The sequence below is a fragment of the Ostrea edulis genome, chromosome 5 (assembly GCF_947568905.1).
Source record: "Ostrea edulis chromosome 5, xbOstEdul1.1, whole genome shotgun sequence".
NCBI lineage: Eukaryota > Metazoa > Mollusca > Bivalvia > Ostreida > Ostreidae > Ostrea > Ostrea edulis.
In genome coordinates, this window is record NC_079168.1 from 93,632,507 (window position 1) to 93,651,848 (window position 19,342).

The following is a 19,342-nucleotide window of genomic DNA, read 5'->3' on the forward strand; positions in this document are numbered from 1 at the left end:
CTGACATAGAATAGATCCAAGTTTGTTCAATTATGGTCCCCAGTGGTAGGTTGAGGCCATAGAAGGGGATCAAAGTTTTATATGCTGATATATAGGGAAAATCTGAAAATATCTCTTGACCTAATTGATTTCCTATTTTGTATATACATTCTTTACAGAATGTATGTGATGCAATGGTGTGTGTGACCTAGACCTGGAAGTTTATCTTTTAATGAAAATCTGACCGATACAATATATCCTGAGCTTTTTAAGTGAGATCTTTCATATCTTGTATATATATTTCTTAAGGCAACACATTTCATATCATGATCTTTGACCTTTCATGGGTCATAAGTTGTCCAGTCCTATAAATACTAAATTTCCTATAACCCTTACGGAATTGCAGCACCCTTGAAGTACATATATGCAGCACAGAAGCAGTTCAAAATCCCAGCACACTATCAGTACAGCTCCATTATTACTGCAAGTGTGCTGCATAAGTTTTGAATGGAAGAATACATGGAAACAGTTGCAGCCTATTTCAGATATGTAAATTAGGACTGCATTTGTACTGCAAAAAAAGACTGTTTTGTGCAATTTTGATTTTGTTTTTCAGGTGTTGGATCCCTCATTCCGTGCCTCATTTATTCACGCCAATAGATGGTTTACAACTCTAATTAACCAGCCTCAGTTTTCAGCTGTCATTGGAGCTTTCCAGATGTGTAGCAAAATGGCTGAATTTGATTGTTAGTAAGAATTTAAATATTAAACTGTCATTATAATGGGTTTTTCATTTTAATGTGATAAATTTAGTCCATCAATTGATACATATTAGTACCCCATAGTCTATTGTCATGCAGTGTTTGAATTTGTAATAAGTGCTTTTCCTTTTAGGACACCTTAGTCACTCGGTTGACCTATTGCTCTCCGTTTTTTGTCCACCGTTGTTAGTCATGCGTAGGTAGTAAACTTTTGAACATTTTCAGCATCTTCACTAGAACAGCTTAACCTATTTCAGTTTCGGTATATAACAGCTATGGGTCGAGGGGAACCAAATATGTAATTTAATGAAAGCTGCCTCACTGGAACCTGGGGTATAGCCAAAAATATAAAAAATGATGTTATCTTCAAAAATCTCTTTTACTTGGACATTAAAGGAACTGGTTCACATTTTAGTCCCGATGAAGGGGACTTTAGGTTTGCGCTCCGTCTGTCTGTCTATCCATCAGTTCAGTTTTCCACATTTTTTTTCTGTGTTCTTGCAGATATTTATTTGATATTTGGCATGTTGCTTTGCCATAACAAGTTGCAGAGCAAATTCGAATTTTGTCTCTGTGAGCTTTTCTGATCAAAATTTGTCCGTTATCTGTCGTCGTAAACATTTCACATTTTCATCTTTTCAAGAACCATTGGGTCAATTTCAACCAAACTTTGCACAAAGCATCCTTGGGTGCTTTCATGTTTGTTCAAATGAAGGGTCGTGCTTCCTTCAAAGGAGAGATAATCACAAAAATGCCAGGGTTTTTGTTGGGGTAGGGTCATTTAAAAATCTTCTTAAGAACCACTGGGCCAGAGGAGCTGACATTTACATGAAAGCTTCCTGACATAATGCAGATTCAAGTTTGCTCAAATCATCCCCCCCCCCCCCCCCCCCCCCCTTGAATGTTTGGAATAATAAAAAATGCTGCAGGAATGAATTGTTACATTATTGCTGTCAGCACTGAGAAATATGATAAAAGTGGGCAGAAATGGAGAAGAATCCTTTTCATATATATTTAGTTAAGTATTTTTCATTCCGATTATTTTCAAGCTGAGTGAGGGATCGCAGTGGCGTTTTACAAATGCTACAAGGCAGGTTCCTGGTGGCCATCCTGTGTCCCCTAGGAATTGCTACATCATAATCTCTGCTTTTGTTGATTTAATAATTTTAAGTTTTGTATTTCATTTAGCAAAGAAATATGCTGAATTACATGGTCAGCAGCAGGGAAGCGGTGGCAAAAAAGAGAAGAAGGAAAAACAACCTGTTAAACAGGACAAACCAGCAACTAAGGTAGACCAAGAATCTGCTTCAGTCTTATTCCTAGCTGCAGAACTGTAGCGCTCTGAAAAAACGGAACGGAGAGCTACAGATCCACCCCTATAAAAACCTTCGTTTTACGGTGCACAAAAAGCTGCGCACGGTTGAGGCCTGATATCGTTGTATTCTTGTGCTGCTGTCTCATAAATTTAATATAAAAAATTCTAACATATTTTCCTACTATACTTTGTCGAAACATACCTACCTAACATGGCTACATCAACAAATGAAATCATTTGAAGCTGCGAATTTTCGGGTCGGAGGCTTTAGTGAATATTTGTCTTAAGTCTACATTGTAGTACAGTCCCTGAAACGTTCTACTTTACCATTTTCCCGTTCGCTCACCGTGCGGACACCGTGCGCTCTCTGTTCACAGTTTTGCGTTCAGTGTGCGCTCACCGTTCACAAAGCGTTCAGCGTGCGCTCACCGTTCATTCATCGTTCAGTGTTTTCATTGTCATTCAGAACACCAAAATGAAAGGACCAATCTTGATAGCAAGGCGAAAATGAAAATTGAACGTGTACGTAAGAGTGGAAGGATACTTTCTTACTATATCAGAAATTTAATTTTGAAGTACAAAATGTCAGGATTATCCACTGTGAATCCCGAAATGTTCATTTGAGCTTTTGTTAAAAAACATTCTAAATGAGAGATGAATATAAGAGCTTGTCGTTATGAATTTAACCCAACTACAAAAAATAAGGCAGTTTCAGATATTGAAAACCCCTTCCCCTGTGTTCACGATTTAGCATTTACAAGTTTGGGCACAAATTATTAATATAATTATTTTGCATTGCTTGACAAGAGTTTTAAATCATCCCCCGTAAGGCTCAAGTGAGCTTTTCTGATCACATTTTGTCCGCTGTCTGTCTGTCCGTCTGTCTGTAAATTTTTCACATTTTCATCTTTTTCTCATGAACCACTGGGCCAATTTCAATCAAACATGGCCAAAAGCATCCTTGGGTGAAGGGCTTTCAAGTTTGTTCAAATGAAGGGCCATGTCCCTTTCAAAGGGGAAATAATCACAAAAATGCAAAAATAGGGTGGGGTCATTTAAAAATCTTCTCAAGAACCATTGGCTCAGAAGAGCTGAAATTTACCTGAAAGCTTCCTGACATATTGCAGATTCAAGTTTGTTCAAATCATGGCCCGCGGTGGTAGGATGGGGCCACAAGGGGGGATCAAAGTTTTACATACAAATATATAGGGAAAAACTTTAAAAATCTTCTTCTCAAGAACCACTAAGGGCTATTCCAAAAATAAATACATGGGGGGGTCGGGAGGCACCTTTTGTATATACCAAGCACCCATAAAAAAAAATAAAAAATAACCCCATGACCCATCAAATTAATAAACTCATTTTACAATGACCCATCTAATAAAAAAAAAAAAACTAACCAGACCCACCACAAAAATATTTTTAAAAATGAAAACGGTACAAATCTCGCGAGGTTTTCGGGACAAACATAGTCAATGACGCGGTAATGCCTGTGCGACATTGTATCACAGTAGTTCTGAAGAAACGATGTCACATCAACAATTAAAGGCATCTATGGCGGGAATGTTGGAAAGATTGCGAGTCCAAACGATGCTATTATCATGAAATGGGTATGGATATGTTTTTCCACGAATCGTTCGTCTTCTAATGGAGCCCGCGCCCGGAGGCCTCTATATCACCATCACACCGACTGATAAATATAACGCATCGGTACCCTCGTATAAATCAACTAAGGTTTGCCTATTTTTATTAGAAAACGGAATACCTATTGGTTTCAAAATATTCCCAAAATCGATGCACTGTAAACTAATAATCTACAGAATAGAGTTTGCCGCCATCACGTCCAAAGGGACCCTACTAAACGCGCCTCTAATTTGAAGAGTGCTGTAATGGAACGTTATGCGCTGCAAAGAGTGACAACTCGAATAGTTCTATGTTACTTCCGATTTCGAAAGCAGCATTTCGAAAGCACGTTTTCAATTTTCCCTCCGACGTTTTGTAACCAACACGACAAGAGCGACAATAAAAATATTCTGAAAACTCAACACCCACGTGGCACAAAATAAAACAATAGAAACTACCCACTACCCATAATAAATATTTTTTTAACAGTCCAACCACGGACCAAATAAAATTTGAAAAAATACGACCACCCACACAAAAAAAATATCATTTGCCCCCCCCCCCCCCATTTGATCATTTCTGGAACAGCCCTAAGCCAGAAAAGCTGAGATTTACATGAAAGCTTCCTGACATAATGCAGATTCAAGTTTGTTCAAATCATGGGCCCCGGGGGTTGGATGGGGCCACAATAGGGGATCAAAGTTTTACATACAAATATATAGAAAAAATCTTCTTCTCAAGAACCACTGAGTCAGAAAAGCTGATTTTTACATGAAAACTTTCTGACATAATGCAGATTCAAGTTTGTTCAAATTATGGCCCCTGGGGATAGGATGGGGCCCCAAGGGGGATCAAAGTTTTGCACACAAATATATAGGAAAAATCTTTAAAAATCTTTTTCTCAAGAACCACTAAGCCAGAAAAGCTGAGATTTACATGAAAGCTTCCTGACATAATGCAGATTCAAGTTTGTTCAAATCATGGGCTCTGGGGGTTGGATGGGGCCACAATAGGGGATCAAAGTTTTACATACAAAAATATAGAAAAAATCTTTAAAAATCTTCTTCTCAAGAACCACTGAGTCAGAAAATTGATTTTTACATGAAAACTTTCTGACATAGTGCAGATTCAAGTTTGTTCAAATCATGGCCCCCGGGGGGTAGGATGGGGCCACAAGTAGGGGGGGGGGTCAAAGTTTTACATAGAAATAAAGGAAAAAGCTTTAAAAATCTTCTTCTCAAGAATCATTGGGCCAAAGAAGTTGACATTTACATGAAAGCTTTCTGACATAGTGTAGATTCAAGTTTGCAAAGGGCAGTTTGGGCCATAATAGGGACTATTAGGTTTTACATGCAAATGTATATGGAAAGTCTTCAGATATGGGCCAAGGTGAGCGATGTGGCCCATGGGCCTCTTGTTTTATTAATTGATGAAGTATACATGTACATGTATTTTATTACATAATTATGAAATAAGTAAACTCCCAGGGAAAAATCTGAAACATTCCGAGTAAATAGATCATTTTGCGTTCAATTTGTGCTCAGCGTTCGTTCACCGTTCACCAAATTGCATTCACTCTGCGTTCGTTCACCGTTCACTCACCGTGCGTTCATCTTTCGTTCACCGTGCGTTCACCGTTCAAGTGGGAAAGATTTTCAATTGATATTTGGTACATTGCTTTGCCAAACCATGGTAACAGATCAAGTTTGGATTATGTGATTTTATTTTGCCGAACTATGGCTTTTGGACTTGGAAATATAGTGTGAATTATCAGGATTTCCAACTTATTTTGTTATGCTTGCAGATATTCATTTGATAATTGGTACACTTTTAGTTCACCTCTACAAAGTTTATAAGAGCTAGTGAAGTCACATCCACACCAGCTTAAAGTTTTCATACAAGTATTTTATTTCTGTAGATAAGAGTACTACACTCATTAAAACTTCTACCATAGTAATACAACAATATAGCTAAATTATTCATGATCACCTACATTTCACAGTTCATTGACTTGGTTAAAGACCTAAACCTGATTATAACTTTGTCTTTTTTCTTGGCCTAGTCTCCTGTAACTGAATAGTAGTTGATTTCCAACCATTCCTATCTTCGTTCCCCTATTTGCCCTCTTACCATGACCAACATAAAGAACTTCAGATATTGTTGTAGCCCAGCAATTTTTGCAACTGGTAGGGGACTATGTATTGCCATGCAATACCCTCAGAATGCTTGGGTTTTTTTGGTATCATATACAACAGTGACATTTTTCCTTTATGCACAGAGTGCAGTTTATAATGTCTATGTTCCTGCTCATGCTTTCACCTCCATACCATTCAGTACATTAAGGGGAGGAGGATGAAATTTAAAACACTTTCAATTTTGGAAGCTGGGGAAACATTTGTTTTTAACAAAAACAAATTATATATGCATATTGCTTTTAATCCAAAGGTTTTATTTTCTTCTCTTTTTTTTTTTCAGAAGAAAGAACCAGAGCCAGAAGAGGAAGAGGAAGACCCCAAACCAAAGGAATCCAAGGATCCATTTGCTGCTCTTCCTAAAGGGTATGCATTATAGAGGCCAAAAACATGCAAAAAATGCCATCAGCTGTTTTCAGCTCGCCTGAGCTGAAAGCCCAAGTGAGATTTTTTGATCACCTGTTGTCCGTCGTCCGTCTGTCTGTTTTTAGGTCACCTGAGTAAACTCAGGTGACCTATTGCAATTGGTTTTCGTCCAATTTGGTATGAAGCATCATTGGGACAAGGGGGACATAAATTGTAAATTTCAGGACTCCAGCACCCCTGGGGCTCTAGGAGTGGGGCAAAAACTGCCCAAAATTGACTAATTTTCAAAAATCTTCTTCTCAACAACCACACACATGTAAGAAAAACTAAATGCATGGTGATGTAGAGCAGAAAGGCCTTTACCAAAATTGAAAATTTGATTATTCCAGGGGTAGGAGTTTTGGTATTAGGGTGGGGCCAAAATGGCCAGTTATTAAATGTGTGAACAATAGACATTTTTAACTTCTTCTTGATAACTATCATTCCAATTCTTTTCAAATTTGGTATGAAACATATTTAGGACAACGGGAACATAAATTGTAAATTTCAGGATTCCTGCACCCCTTGGGCCTTAGGGTGGGGCAAAACCTGCCCAAAAATGACAAATTTTCAAAAATCTTTTTCTTAAGAACCACACACATATAAGAAAAACTAAATGCATAGTAATGTAGAGCAGGAAGGCCTCTACCAAAACTTGTAAATTTCATGATCCCCGGGGTAGGGGTTCTGAACCCAGGGCGGGGCCAAACTTGTTATATTGTGTTTATGTGTAAAACACGTACTTAAATAACATCTTCTTTAATGCTATTGATACTAAATTGAAAGTAAATAGATATTTAGAAAGAACAGGTAGTCCTTTACCAAAATTGTAAATTTGATGATCCCAGGGGTAGGGGTTTTGGTATCAGGGTGGGGCCAAAATGGTCAGTTATGAAATGTGTGAAAAATAAACATTTTTAACTTCTTGATAACTATCATTCCAATTCTTTTCAAATTTGGTATGAAACATTTGGAACAAAGGGAACATAAATCATAAATTTCAGGATTCCTGCGACTATGGGGCAAACAAAAATATTTTTAATGATGGCCTCATCATCACTCTCATTCTAAAACAGTAAAAACTAAGGTTGTTAACTAATAATCATACATTCTGAATGTCTGATGCAGCTGCTTGCAGTCTTCGACGTTAACCAGTGGCCAGATGCCCGAGGCCAGTAAAATCGGGATCGGGCTTCTTAAAATATTAAACACAGGAGTCCGGCGGGCCTGTAAATGTTTTCTTATATGTTCTGTATATATTACAAATAAAGCGCGAGATTGACTCGGACTAAATGTCATGACTTAGTAGTCAAATTTCGCATAGAAAAACGATCAATCATGCTGCCTTTTCTGAAGTATAGGGAGGGGGCTCGTCCAGGAAATTCAAAACCACCCAAGCGTATTTCATAATCACAACCATCCGATAAAAAACCCCAAAAAACCTGTCGTATGAGGAGAAAAGAGCGAAAATTCATGCCCCATTGGACCGAGGGTAGGACTTGGCTAACATTTGATTCTGGAGAAAACAAAATGTTTTGTACGCGGTGTATACATAACAAAGTTGAACATAGCTGCTGATGTATCTGCGAGATTAATATGTTGAAAAATAAAATAAGACAATCCTTTTAATGTCAGTTGTTCTCTAACTATGATCATCTTGACCTGTATTTTCCTACAGTAGAACATGCATGTATCTATAGTGTAGAATCAGCAAATGACATGTGGTCAAATTAGAAAAAAACATTTTGGGCCTGTAAAATATTGTTCGGGCTTGCACAATTATTATACTGGGAGGCCCGAAGGGCCTGTGCTTTACATAGTTTTTCGTGAAGACTGTGCTTGTGATTTTTATGCCCCCGAGATCGAAGATTGGGGGGCATATTGTTTTTGTCCTTTCTGTCATTTTGTAATTCTGTCATTCTGTCTGAAACTTTAACCTTGCTTATAACTTTTGAACAGTAAAAGATAGAGCTTTGATATTGCACATGAGTATTCCTTGTGACAAGACCTTTCCGTGGGTACCAACATTTTTGACCCCGTGAACTTGACCTTGGCGTTTGACCTACTTTTTGAGAACTTTAACCTTGCTAATAACTTTTGAACAGTAAGAGATAGAGCTTTGATATTTCACATGAGTATTCCTTGTTACAAGATCTTTCCATTGGTATTGAACCTTTTGACCTTGACATTTGACCTACTTTAAAAATTTTTTTTTTTTACATTGGTCATAACTTCTAAATGGTAAATATTAGAGCTTTCATACTGTACATGAGCATTTGTTTTGACAAGATCTTTCTACTGGTACCAAGATATTTGCCCTTGTGACCTTGGCCATCTTCGGAATTGGCCATTATCGGGGGCATCTTGTTTATTTTAGGGTAAAATGCTTACAACATTTTCTGTTTTCGTGTTCACTTACAGAATGAATTCTGAATTATCCGAGCCAAACACGTCTTCACTGAAGATGGACACAAACTCACAATTTGCAATACTTTCCTTTCTACACCAGATGCAAAATACGAGACCATCATTGTATTCAAACCAGGGGCAGTTCTTCTGCCAAACACGCTGATCATTTTCTTTGTCGCTTTCAATTTTGTTTCCTCATTCTTCTTAGCACCAACTTTCTCTTCCTCTGTAAGAACTGGTTGTTTCACCGATTTCCTACCAGGATTCATCGAAATCATAATCTCCGCCGGAAATATGGGCATGCGCATTAATAATATTTGGTATTCCGATTTCACTAGCCACGGTCATCGGGCTAACGCTTAATTTCAATGACTGTAAATATGTAATATTAGAATTTATTTGATTTATAATAATTTTATTCACAAAATATTGAAAGGGATGGGACAGCAGGCAAAGCTATAAGAAAATTGAGAGAGACAAAAACATGTGTTTTGCCAACATTTACTTTTGAGTTGTACCTATTGGAACATTTACATTATTATACATCCAGTACTTTATTTTATTTTTGGGAGACTTTGTAATCTGTAGATTATAATGATATCTTGTAATCTTATTTCATGTATTTCTTTGCAGAACATTTATAATGGATGAATTCAAAAGGGAATACTCTAACAAAGACACCCTGACGGAAGCCTTGCCATACTTTTGGAAGAACTTTGACAAAGAAAATTATTCTATCTGGTTTTCTGATTACAAATATAATGAAAAACTAAACCAAATCTTTATGACAGCAAATCTTGTTGGTGGTAAGGATAACACTTACATTGATTTTGTGATATAAGCATGTATTATTGCCCCTCCCTTCCCATTCATTATACCCCCCGCAACAAGTTGGGGGGGGGGGGGGGTATACTGGAATCGGGTTGTCCGTCTGTCTGTGGACGCAATGGTTTCCGGGCTCTAAAGCATTATCCTTTCCACCTACCGTCACCATATCATATATATGGACTACCCATGGGATAAAGATGTTCCCTATTGATTTTGGGGTCAAAGGTCAAGCGCACTGGACATCGAAGTAGCAATATGGTTTCCGGGCTCTAAAGCATTATCCTTTCCACATACAGTCACCATATCATACATATGGACTACCCATGGGATGAAGATGTTCCCTATCGATTTTGGGGTCAAAAGGTCAAGCGCACTGGACATTGAAGTAACAATATGGTTTCCATTTAAATTCTTTAACGGCTTTTTTCATCGTATGGAGATGCTGTGTTCCTAGTTTATACCTATTAACAACACCCTTTGGGAGATTGGGGTAAGCGGGGAGTATTCTTAGTGAGCATTGCTCACAGTACATCTTGTTTATTCTACTCTTCTTTCAAATTATTTAAGTCATTGTAGTCACTCGAGTGATCTATTACTGTCCATGGATGTACATCATCAGTTTATTTCAGTATCTATACTTACCTGCATCGAACATTTTGCAATATGTCACGGACTCCTACTACTATGCCCGAATAATTTTTAGAACGAGTTATATATTACTGTCTATGGATGTGCATCATCAGTTGTTTGTCATTAACTTTTGAAATATTTCTCTCACCGGAGCTGAGGGTTTCTGATCAAAATTTGTCCCATCATCTGTTGTTGGTGCCAAATTTTCACATTAACATCATAGAAACTGCTGGTCCAAGTTCAGCCAAACATCTCCAGAGATAACTTGACTTACTTAATTCCTTCTCTCCTCATGGAGAATAGGGCCATGAACAAGTCCTCTCCATTTACTTCTATCCTGGGCTGATCTTGCTGCCTCTGTCCATGACCCAAAACCTAGTTCTTTCCACTCTCTTTCTGTTGTTCTTCTCCACGTTTCCTTCGGTCTTCCTCTCTTTTTCCTTCTGGTGTCCAACTAAGGGCTACATATGGGTGTGTTCTTTTATCCATCCATAGCACATGTCCGATCCACTGCCATCTGCGTGTTTTTATCATAGTGCTGATCTTTGCTACTCCTGCTATCTCTCTAACTGCTACATTTGATATTTTCATTGGCCAGTAGATCTTTAAGATTTTCCTAAGACATTTGTGCTGGAAGGTATCTACAAGTTTTTCGTCCCCTTTTGTCATTTTCCAGGTCTCACTGCCATACAATAACACAGCTATTACATTTGAGCTGAAGAGCTTCATTTTTGTTTTTCTGTTGAGTTGGTTATTGCTCCAGATCTTGCGTAGCTTATGGAATACTACTCTTGCATGGCCAATTCTTCTTCTTATATCTTCATTAGATAAAGAGAAATGAAAATAAAGAGAACTCCAGAGATAGAGAATTCTAAAAAAAAAAAAAAAAAAAAAATCAACTTCAGGGCCCTAGCCTCTGCAAAGGGGAGGCAATTGAGAATTATGAAAAATTGGAGTTTCCATTTTGAAAATCTTGTCTTGGGCTATTTTTCAACAAACTTCCTTTAATGAATTGAATTATGTCTTCCCTCTTTCAGAGGGAGACTTATTGTTTATGTACTTTACATCTGTTCGTTCATCTGTCTGTCACAAAATCCTGTGAACACTTCTCCTATATGGCTTTTAGATAGACTTGAAACTTTGTACATGCCATTTGTAGATGTGCATATTGTTGGGACATGAGGATCCAATTATTTTCCCAAAAGTTATAGCAGTCAATGATATTAAGATTTGCAAACCACAAGCCATTTGGGCAATCATATTCAGGAAATCCACATGCCCGAACTCAATTTCACTTGCCCAAAAAATGAAAGTAAATTATACGCATGGGAAATCTGAGTAATTTTCAAGACAAATCCGGAACAGACCGAGTGAAGATGCGTAATTAATGGGACGAATGACTTTGTTTGGGGCGAGTTATTCTAATTCTATGACTTGAGCATGCAAGGTGAAGATAACGAACAGTGATCAATCTCATAATTCCTATAAACAATACAAAATAGATAGTTGGGCAAACACGGACCCCTGGACACACCAGAGGTGGGATCAGGTGCCTAGGAGGAGTAAGCATCCCCTGTTGACCGGTCACACCCGCCGTGAGCCCTATATCCTGATCAGGTAAACGGGAGTTATCCGCAGTCAAAATCAGTGTGCCAAAAATGGCTTAACAATCGGTATGAAACACGTCAGACAGCATTTGACCCAATGCGAGGTTGTATTGACGAACTAGATCATTATAACGACCATAGAATTTGCGTGTGTGTAATATTTATTTACTTCCGATTGTCAAATTAAAACTCCGACGAGTAATTTTTTTTTACAAGCCAGTCTGACTTGTTGCCAAGCGGATTTTACAAGTCCGACAGGAAAATCACTGGCCGCGGGCGTTCAGACTACCGCTAATTTCGCAGACTGGTAGATTTAAGAGGGTTGGAGGATGTAAAATATATTGTGACCACTTCTCCTTCTATATGGCTTATCGGATAGATTTGAGACTTTGTACTATGCTTCTTTACCATTTGTAGATGTAAATATTGTCAGGACAGCAGGATCCAATTATTTTCCTAAAAGTTATAGTGGATCTAAGAGGGGTGGAGGATGTAAAGTAGCTTGTGAACACTTCTTCTATATGGCTTATTGGATAGATTTGAAACTTTGTACAATGCTTCATTGCCATTTTGTTGGGACAGGGGGATCCAATTATTTTCCTAAACATTACAGTGGATCTAAGAAGATTGGAGGATGTTAAAATAGCTTGTGAACGCTTCTCTTATTTGGCTTATCTGACAGACTTGAAATTTTGTACAATACTTCAGTGCCATTTGCAGATGTGCATATTGCAACTTTGTTGCGTGGGGTATGATTATAAAAAAAAAAATTCTCAAATTGTTACATCCAATTTTTCATAATTCTCAATTATCTTCCCATTCAAAAGAGTGTGGCCTTTCATTTGAACAAACTACAACTAGAGATTGTTTTTATGAAAAATAAATGTCTCCCCAGCTCCCCAAATTGGAAGTGCTCCAAATGAAACCTTCTCTCCTTAATGTACTGTATGGTATGGAGGAGAAAGCATAAGCAGTAACACAGACATTATGATCTTCCATAAGAAACATAGGAAAAGTGTACACAAACTATTTTACACTCTCCAACCCTCAAATCCATTATTTATGGCTGAAAGTTTTTAATGTGGAGTTGACCAAGCTCACACGTCCATGACTTTATGATATCAAATTTTGCCTCATAACTGTCTTGAAGTTTGGGGAAGAAGTATTTTTAAGTCAGCTATGACATAAAGCGTGATATGCAAAAGGTTAGGGTTAGATAAGTACCAGTAAACCTCCGGATCTTTGTGTTCTCAGGCTGAACGGAGTAGCACTATCTCATCCAACCTGTTCAAAAAAAAGGAAAGAGACAAAGTTCTGTATCGGCTACTCTTTCATTAAAGAAACATTTCATCATTATAATTATTTATTACAATCCATAGTACACAATATACAATAATATTACAAACATTATAAAAGTTCACACAAAAATTAACTAAACCATCTGAAAATTTGAAAAGTTATTTCAGAAATGCGCAAGTATACTCAATATCTTACCTGTACAAAGGAAAGGGCAGAGACAGTTCTGTATGGTACATCTAACATTCCACCTGAATTTGAAGCCCTTCACCGATCTTGGTGACGTCTCCATATGAGTGAAAAATTCTCAAGAGAGAGAGACTAAACAAGATGCAATCAATCTAACATTCCTTACCATATTTGTTATATCTTAATAATCTGTAATATTGATATTAATAATCTGTAATATTGATATTGGCTTTTAATTCAAACTCAAAAGATAACACAATTCTTTCTTTGAAAAATCTGTAATTTAGCATTGCATACTCAACTTCAATTCTAAGTTTTTGCATAATTTTAATTTCTATTTCTTGTTAATAGGATGATTAATGAAGACAAATCAGTAATTGTCAAATTGAGTGAATATTTAGTGCAAACTTTCAGAAAAAGAAGTGATGCTTTAAAACTACAAAAATCATTATAGTTTATTATTCATATATTGGTATAATACTGATACTGTCCATTTACTTGTATATATACATGATTAGCAATTTATATATGTATGTACTTGTTTCCCCAACTTGCTGCATCCACATGCAGTTTGCAGTCTATGTAACCTGTAGTTAATGTTGTAAACTTTCTTCTTTTTTGAATTTCCTTCTTTATAAACTGTCTTACTGTTATGCCCTCTGGGCCCAAAATTGGAATAAACTTATCTTATCTATACTAATTCTTGACCTCTGATGACTGATTTCTTGCACTCCGATTGGTTACAATTACATGTATGTTTCTTCTGACCAAAATCACTTTCACCCTCATGATCTTGTAAACAAGCTATAAACAACCTGACGATGAAGAGTTCGTACACTCTTGTTCAGCATCTTACTGTTATTTTTGTTTCCCATTATTTTGCCATTGTCCATTCATTCATTATCCTTCTCCCATATTTCAGGATTCTTTTATCTGTTTTATACATTGCAATTTTCGTTATGATAAATATATGAGAAAGCCATGGAAGACGTGTTAGACCATTGTCTTTAAGAGATAGTTATTGTAAACAAAAAAATTAATTGATAAAGTTTCTAATTTAAACTATAATACGGAGAGCTTTATACCCTATTAAGGAGCATACGCTTATTGATGATAGAGGGAATAGGATTCTGAATCCTCTATTTAATCCTGGATATATTAAAATGAATTAATAACAGATCTAAATGGGAAATTTTTATATTAGGAACTTGTATATGTAGTGTTGGCTGTAATTTGTGTTATTGTAAGGAAAGGCATGCATTTTAGTATTGACTTTTTAGCTCACTTGAGCTTGACCTCAAGTGAGCTTTTCTGATCACCTGTTGTCGGTCGTCTGTCCTCTGTTCGTCTGTCTGTAAACTTTTTACATTTTCGACTTCTTCAGAATCACTGGGCCAATTTCAACCAAACTTGGCTAAAAGCATCCTTGGGTGAAGGGCTTTCAAGTTTATTCAAATGAAGGGCCATGCCTCCTTCAAAGGGGAGATGATCACAAAAATGCAAAAATAGGGTGGGGTCATTTAAAAATCTTCTCAAGAACCACTGGGCCAGAAAAGCTGAAATTTGCATGAAACCTTCTTGACATAGTGCATATTTAAGTTTGTTAAAATCATGGCCCCCAGGGGTAGGATGGGGCCACAGGGGGGGGGGGGGGGGTCAAAGTTTTGCATACAAATATGTAGGAAAAATCTTCTCGTAAACTACTGGGCCAAGAAAGTGGAAATTTACATGAAAGCTTCCTAACATAGTGCAGATTGAAGTTTCTTAAACTCGTGGCCCCCCAGGATAGGATGGGGACACAATAGCAGTCTTCACGAAAACATTTAAAACTTGCTGGCCAGTCAGACCAGTGAACTGTCTGAATTTACTGGCCCATAGTGAAATTTACTGGCCCCCTAAATTTTCATATGTTTATCACATACATTATGGAATGCATTGTAAAATTTTACAATTAATTTACTGAAACTATGGTTATTACTAGTATTCATATCCACCCTAAGACATCCTTTCTGTTGATTCCAGAAAAACAACACCGTACACGGTATTTTCTCTCTTTTCACCTGTAAACGACAAGACTACAAATTCACATATTTTTCACAAACATGAAAACAGCCTGAGTGCACCTTAGGACGTAACCTTCTCTACCAACATCAAAGTAGCCTTCTCTACTAACATCAAATGTAAACGATTGATTAATTCTATAAACCATTATGATAGAAGTTGCATAAAATCAGAGATAACTGCCAAAGGCTCAAAGAGCTAATCATATTGCCATGTGTCTGACATGCGGTGTGCGTCAACTTTTTAGAAAAAGGGCTATCAAGAACCCCTTGGCCAATTTTTGTCAAATTTGTCACAGGGTATCCTTGGCCCAAGGGCTTTCATTTGTACTAAAACTAGGGTTGTGACCCTTTAACAAGGGGAGATAATTAGGAAAATGCAAACAAAAGTAGTGGTTGCTAAAAAATCTTCTTCTCAAGAACCACTGGGCAAATTATCACCAAACTTATGCATAAGGATGAGGATAGGTTGTAGATAAAAAATAATGTTCAAGGCATCATCCTGGGGCAAAGGGTGTGGTCTCAAGGTCACTTCAAAGTTGACCTTAAATTTTGTTTTGTTAAAACTTTGATATTTTGCTTAGTATAAGGACTAGGATCATCAAATTTTGTCAGTTGATGCATCTTAGGACCTAATATCATGTTGTCTCGAAAGTAGGTCATGGTGACCTACTTTATGAATTTCGCAGGTAATTATTAAATGGATTTTGATGCATATCTTGGACACTTTTGAGCCTATGATCATCAAAAGTTGTCAGTTGATGGATCATGGGACCTTGAACTGTGTCATGTGAAAAGTATGTCACCATGACCTACTTTCTGAATTTATGGCTAATCATTTATGAATACATTTTAGGTTGTTATTTCAGATACCGAGAGGTTTAGAATAATCAAACCTCCTTGTAATTTGATGTGTCTAGAGGCCTCAAAACATATTTATAAAAAAAGTAGGTCACAGTGACCTACTTTTTGAATTTTGTAGACATTCACATTTTCAATTTTAGATGCATATTTTGGACATTATGAAAGATAGGATCATCAAACTTTGTCAGTTGATGCATCTTGAGTCTTCATAGTTTGTTGACAAAGAAGTAGGTCACCGTGACCTACTTTTGGAATTTGACGGCTATATTTTAATATTTCAGATACTATTTGACTTACAATTATCAAACTTTGTCAGTTGATGCATGTTGAGTCTTCAGAGTGTGTTGACTAAAAAGTAGGTCATCATGACCTATTTTTGGATTTTGACGGTTATATTTGAATATTTCAGATACTATTTGACTTACAATCATCAAACTTTGTCAGTTGCTGAGTCTTGAGTTTTCAGAGTGTGTCGACCAAAAAGTAGGTCACTGTGACGTACTTATGGAATTTGACTTTTATATCTGAATATTTCAGATACTATTTGACTTCAATTGTCAAACTTTGTCATTTGATGCATCTTGAGTCTTTGGAGTGTGTCGACCAAAAAGTAGGTCACTGTGGCCTTCTTTTGGAATTTGACGGCTTTATTTGAATACTATTTGACTTGTCAGTTGATGCATCTTGAGTCTACAGTGTGTCGACCAAACGTAGGTCACCTTGACCTACTTCTGGACAGTTACATTTAAATTTTCAGGTACTATTTGACTTAACATCATCAAACTTTGTTAATTGATGAATCTTGGTTAATGAGAATTTTTGCCTGTTCTACAATGTATCAGAAGAGCGATTCTAGGCCCATGGGCCTCTTTTTTTTTTTTTTTTTTTACTTGTGTGTGTAAAGGGCCTGGAATTGCCCTGTCCATCCATGAACATAATTTATTCTGAGTATATCTTGAACACTGATGAATAGATTTGATTGAAACGTTGTGTATATATTTATTAATTGAATATTGAAGTAGTACATCTGGTATTTTGATAGGAAAATTATTTAAGGAAAATATTGATATTATATCTGTTGGGGTGGCAGTGATGTCATTGTCCATAGTATATCTTGAAAACCATTTATTCTTCAATGAGCACTAATTCACTATGTCCCAGCATCCAATGTACTTGGAGGGGTGGGGGGTGTATTAGTCCCACTAGAACAATATTAGTTGGGGCTCACGGCAGGTGTGTGACCGGTCGACAGGGGATGCTTACTCCTCCTAGGCACCTGGTCCCACCTCTGGTGTGTTAAGGGGTCTGTGTTTTCCCCAACTATCTATTTTGTATTGCTTATAAGAGTTATGAGATTGATCACTGTTCATTATCTTCACCTTTCTTTTCATAGGAATGTTCCAGAGATTGGAAAAACTGAGGAAAAATGCATTTGCAAGTGTGTGTGTTTTCGGTGAAGATAAAAAAAATTCTATATCTGGAGTATGGGTTTGGAAAGGACACAACCTTGCATTTGAGGTAATCTTCAGACACGAAGTAGAATATTAAATGTAATTGTTTTTTCAGGCAGTGCTGCATTCAATTTATCTAAAGTTGAGTACCGTGCTATAATTCGGTACTTGTATTTAAACGGTGAAACAAGCAAGGAAGTACAGGGCGAGTTGGCCGTTGTTTATGGATTCTGGGTAGGGGAATTTAAACGTGGTAGAATGTCTTTAGAAGATGAAGCCAGGTCTGGATGCCACTGATGAAGAAATGTGCAAGAAAGTTTGGGATCTGGTATACTCTGATAGGCGAATTCAGGTGGAAGAATAGTTCAGGCATTCAGCATTTCACATGGGTAGCGTTTCAACAATCTTACAAAATTGTTTAGGTATGCACAAGCTAACAGCCCGTTAGGTCCCCAAATCCCTTAGCGATGAGCAAATAGCAACCAGAGCATCAGTATGCAGTGCCTTAATGAGGCATTTTAGGTCTAAAGATGATTGTCTTTTGCATCTGGTTACTGCAAAAACAGTATCCAGACAAAAACACAAAAAAATATATATATACTTTTAAGTTTGCACAGAAAAAGTAAGAAAATAGTATGCTTTTAAGTTGGTATAAAAAAAGTAGGGGGAGAGGGTAGGAAAACAATTACCCAATTACGAAAGATATTGATGTTTTTCTCACTTTCAGACGGTCACTTTGTCCTTTAGTGCTCTCAGAAACCATTACTGGTATCCTCTCCAACTATGTAAGATGACCCTCATTGGTTTTCAAGTCAAAGGTCATGAGGACTGGTTTGCTTAGTATCTAGTGAACTCTAGTATTGTTTTGTTCGGTTTTATGTCCCATCAAGAATTTTTCACTCATTGAGACGTCGCCACCAGTTGGAAATACTTGTTTGGACATTAGTTAGCAAGAAAATGCAGATACATGATTGTATTAGTATTTTTAAAATTGTTACAGTTGATCCTTTTCAATGTTGCCAAACAAAGGGTTTACATGTATGTTTCTAAAACATGTTTTTTGATTTTTCTTTTTCACTTCTACAGCTCTCACCAGACTGGCAAATAGACTACGAGAGTTACAATTGGACCAAATTGGATCCTGATGCAGAAAAAACCAAGACATTGGTTAAGGAATATTTTGCCTGGGAAGGCAAATTCGACGGAAAGAAATTCAACCAAGGAAAAATTTTCAAATAGAACTCTAGAAAAGGAACAATGCTGTGTTTTTGCAAAAAAGTGAAAACTGTTAATAAACATCCTCACAACAGTACTTCTAGTAACCTTATCATTTATTGTCTAGCTGGTCAGTGGTAGCCTTATCATTTATTGTCTAACTGGTCAGTGATAACCTTATCATTTATTGTCTAACTGGTCAGTGGTAACCTTATCATTTATTGTCTAACTGGTCAGTGATAACCTTATCATTTATTGTCTAACTGGTCAGTAGTAACCTTATCATTTATTGTCTAGCTGGTCAGTGATAACCTTATCATTTATTATTGAAGTAGCAATGTGGTTTCCGGACTCTAAAGTGTTATCCTTTCCACCTACAGTCACCATATCATATATATGGACTACCCATGGCATGAAGATGTTCCCTATTGATTTTGGGGTCAAAGGTCATGCGAACTGGACATCGAAGTAGCAATATGGTTTCCATTTGAATTCTTTAACGGCTTTTTTTTAGCTCA

The 19,342-nt window shown here is 37.0% G+C and overlaps 1 protein-coding gene across 1 annotated transcript in view; it reads left to right on the forward strand.

Annotated features, from left to right (window-relative positions):
- The window catches only part of LOC125650903 (elongation factor 1-gamma-like), a 37,294-nt gene extending 18,373 nt beyond the window's left edge, over window positions 1-18,921 (forward strand). The window contains exons 6-11 of the mRNA XM_048879477.2: window positions 596-725; window positions 1,929-2,029; window positions 6,154-6,236; window positions 9,318-9,490; window positions 17,552-17,676; window positions 18,696-18,921. Of these exons, the coding sequence (XP_048735434.2) occupies window positions 596-725; window positions 1,929-2,029; window positions 6,154-6,236; window positions 9,318-9,490; window positions 17,552-17,676; window positions 18,696-18,848 (765 nt within the window). The 3' untranslated portion in view covers window positions 18,849-18,921. The remainder of the gene's footprint in view (window positions 1-595; window positions 726-1,928; window positions 2,030-6,153; window positions 6,237-9,317; window positions 9,491-17,551; window positions 17,677-18,695) is intronic.
- Window positions 18,922-19,342: the final 421 nt, after the last annotated feature.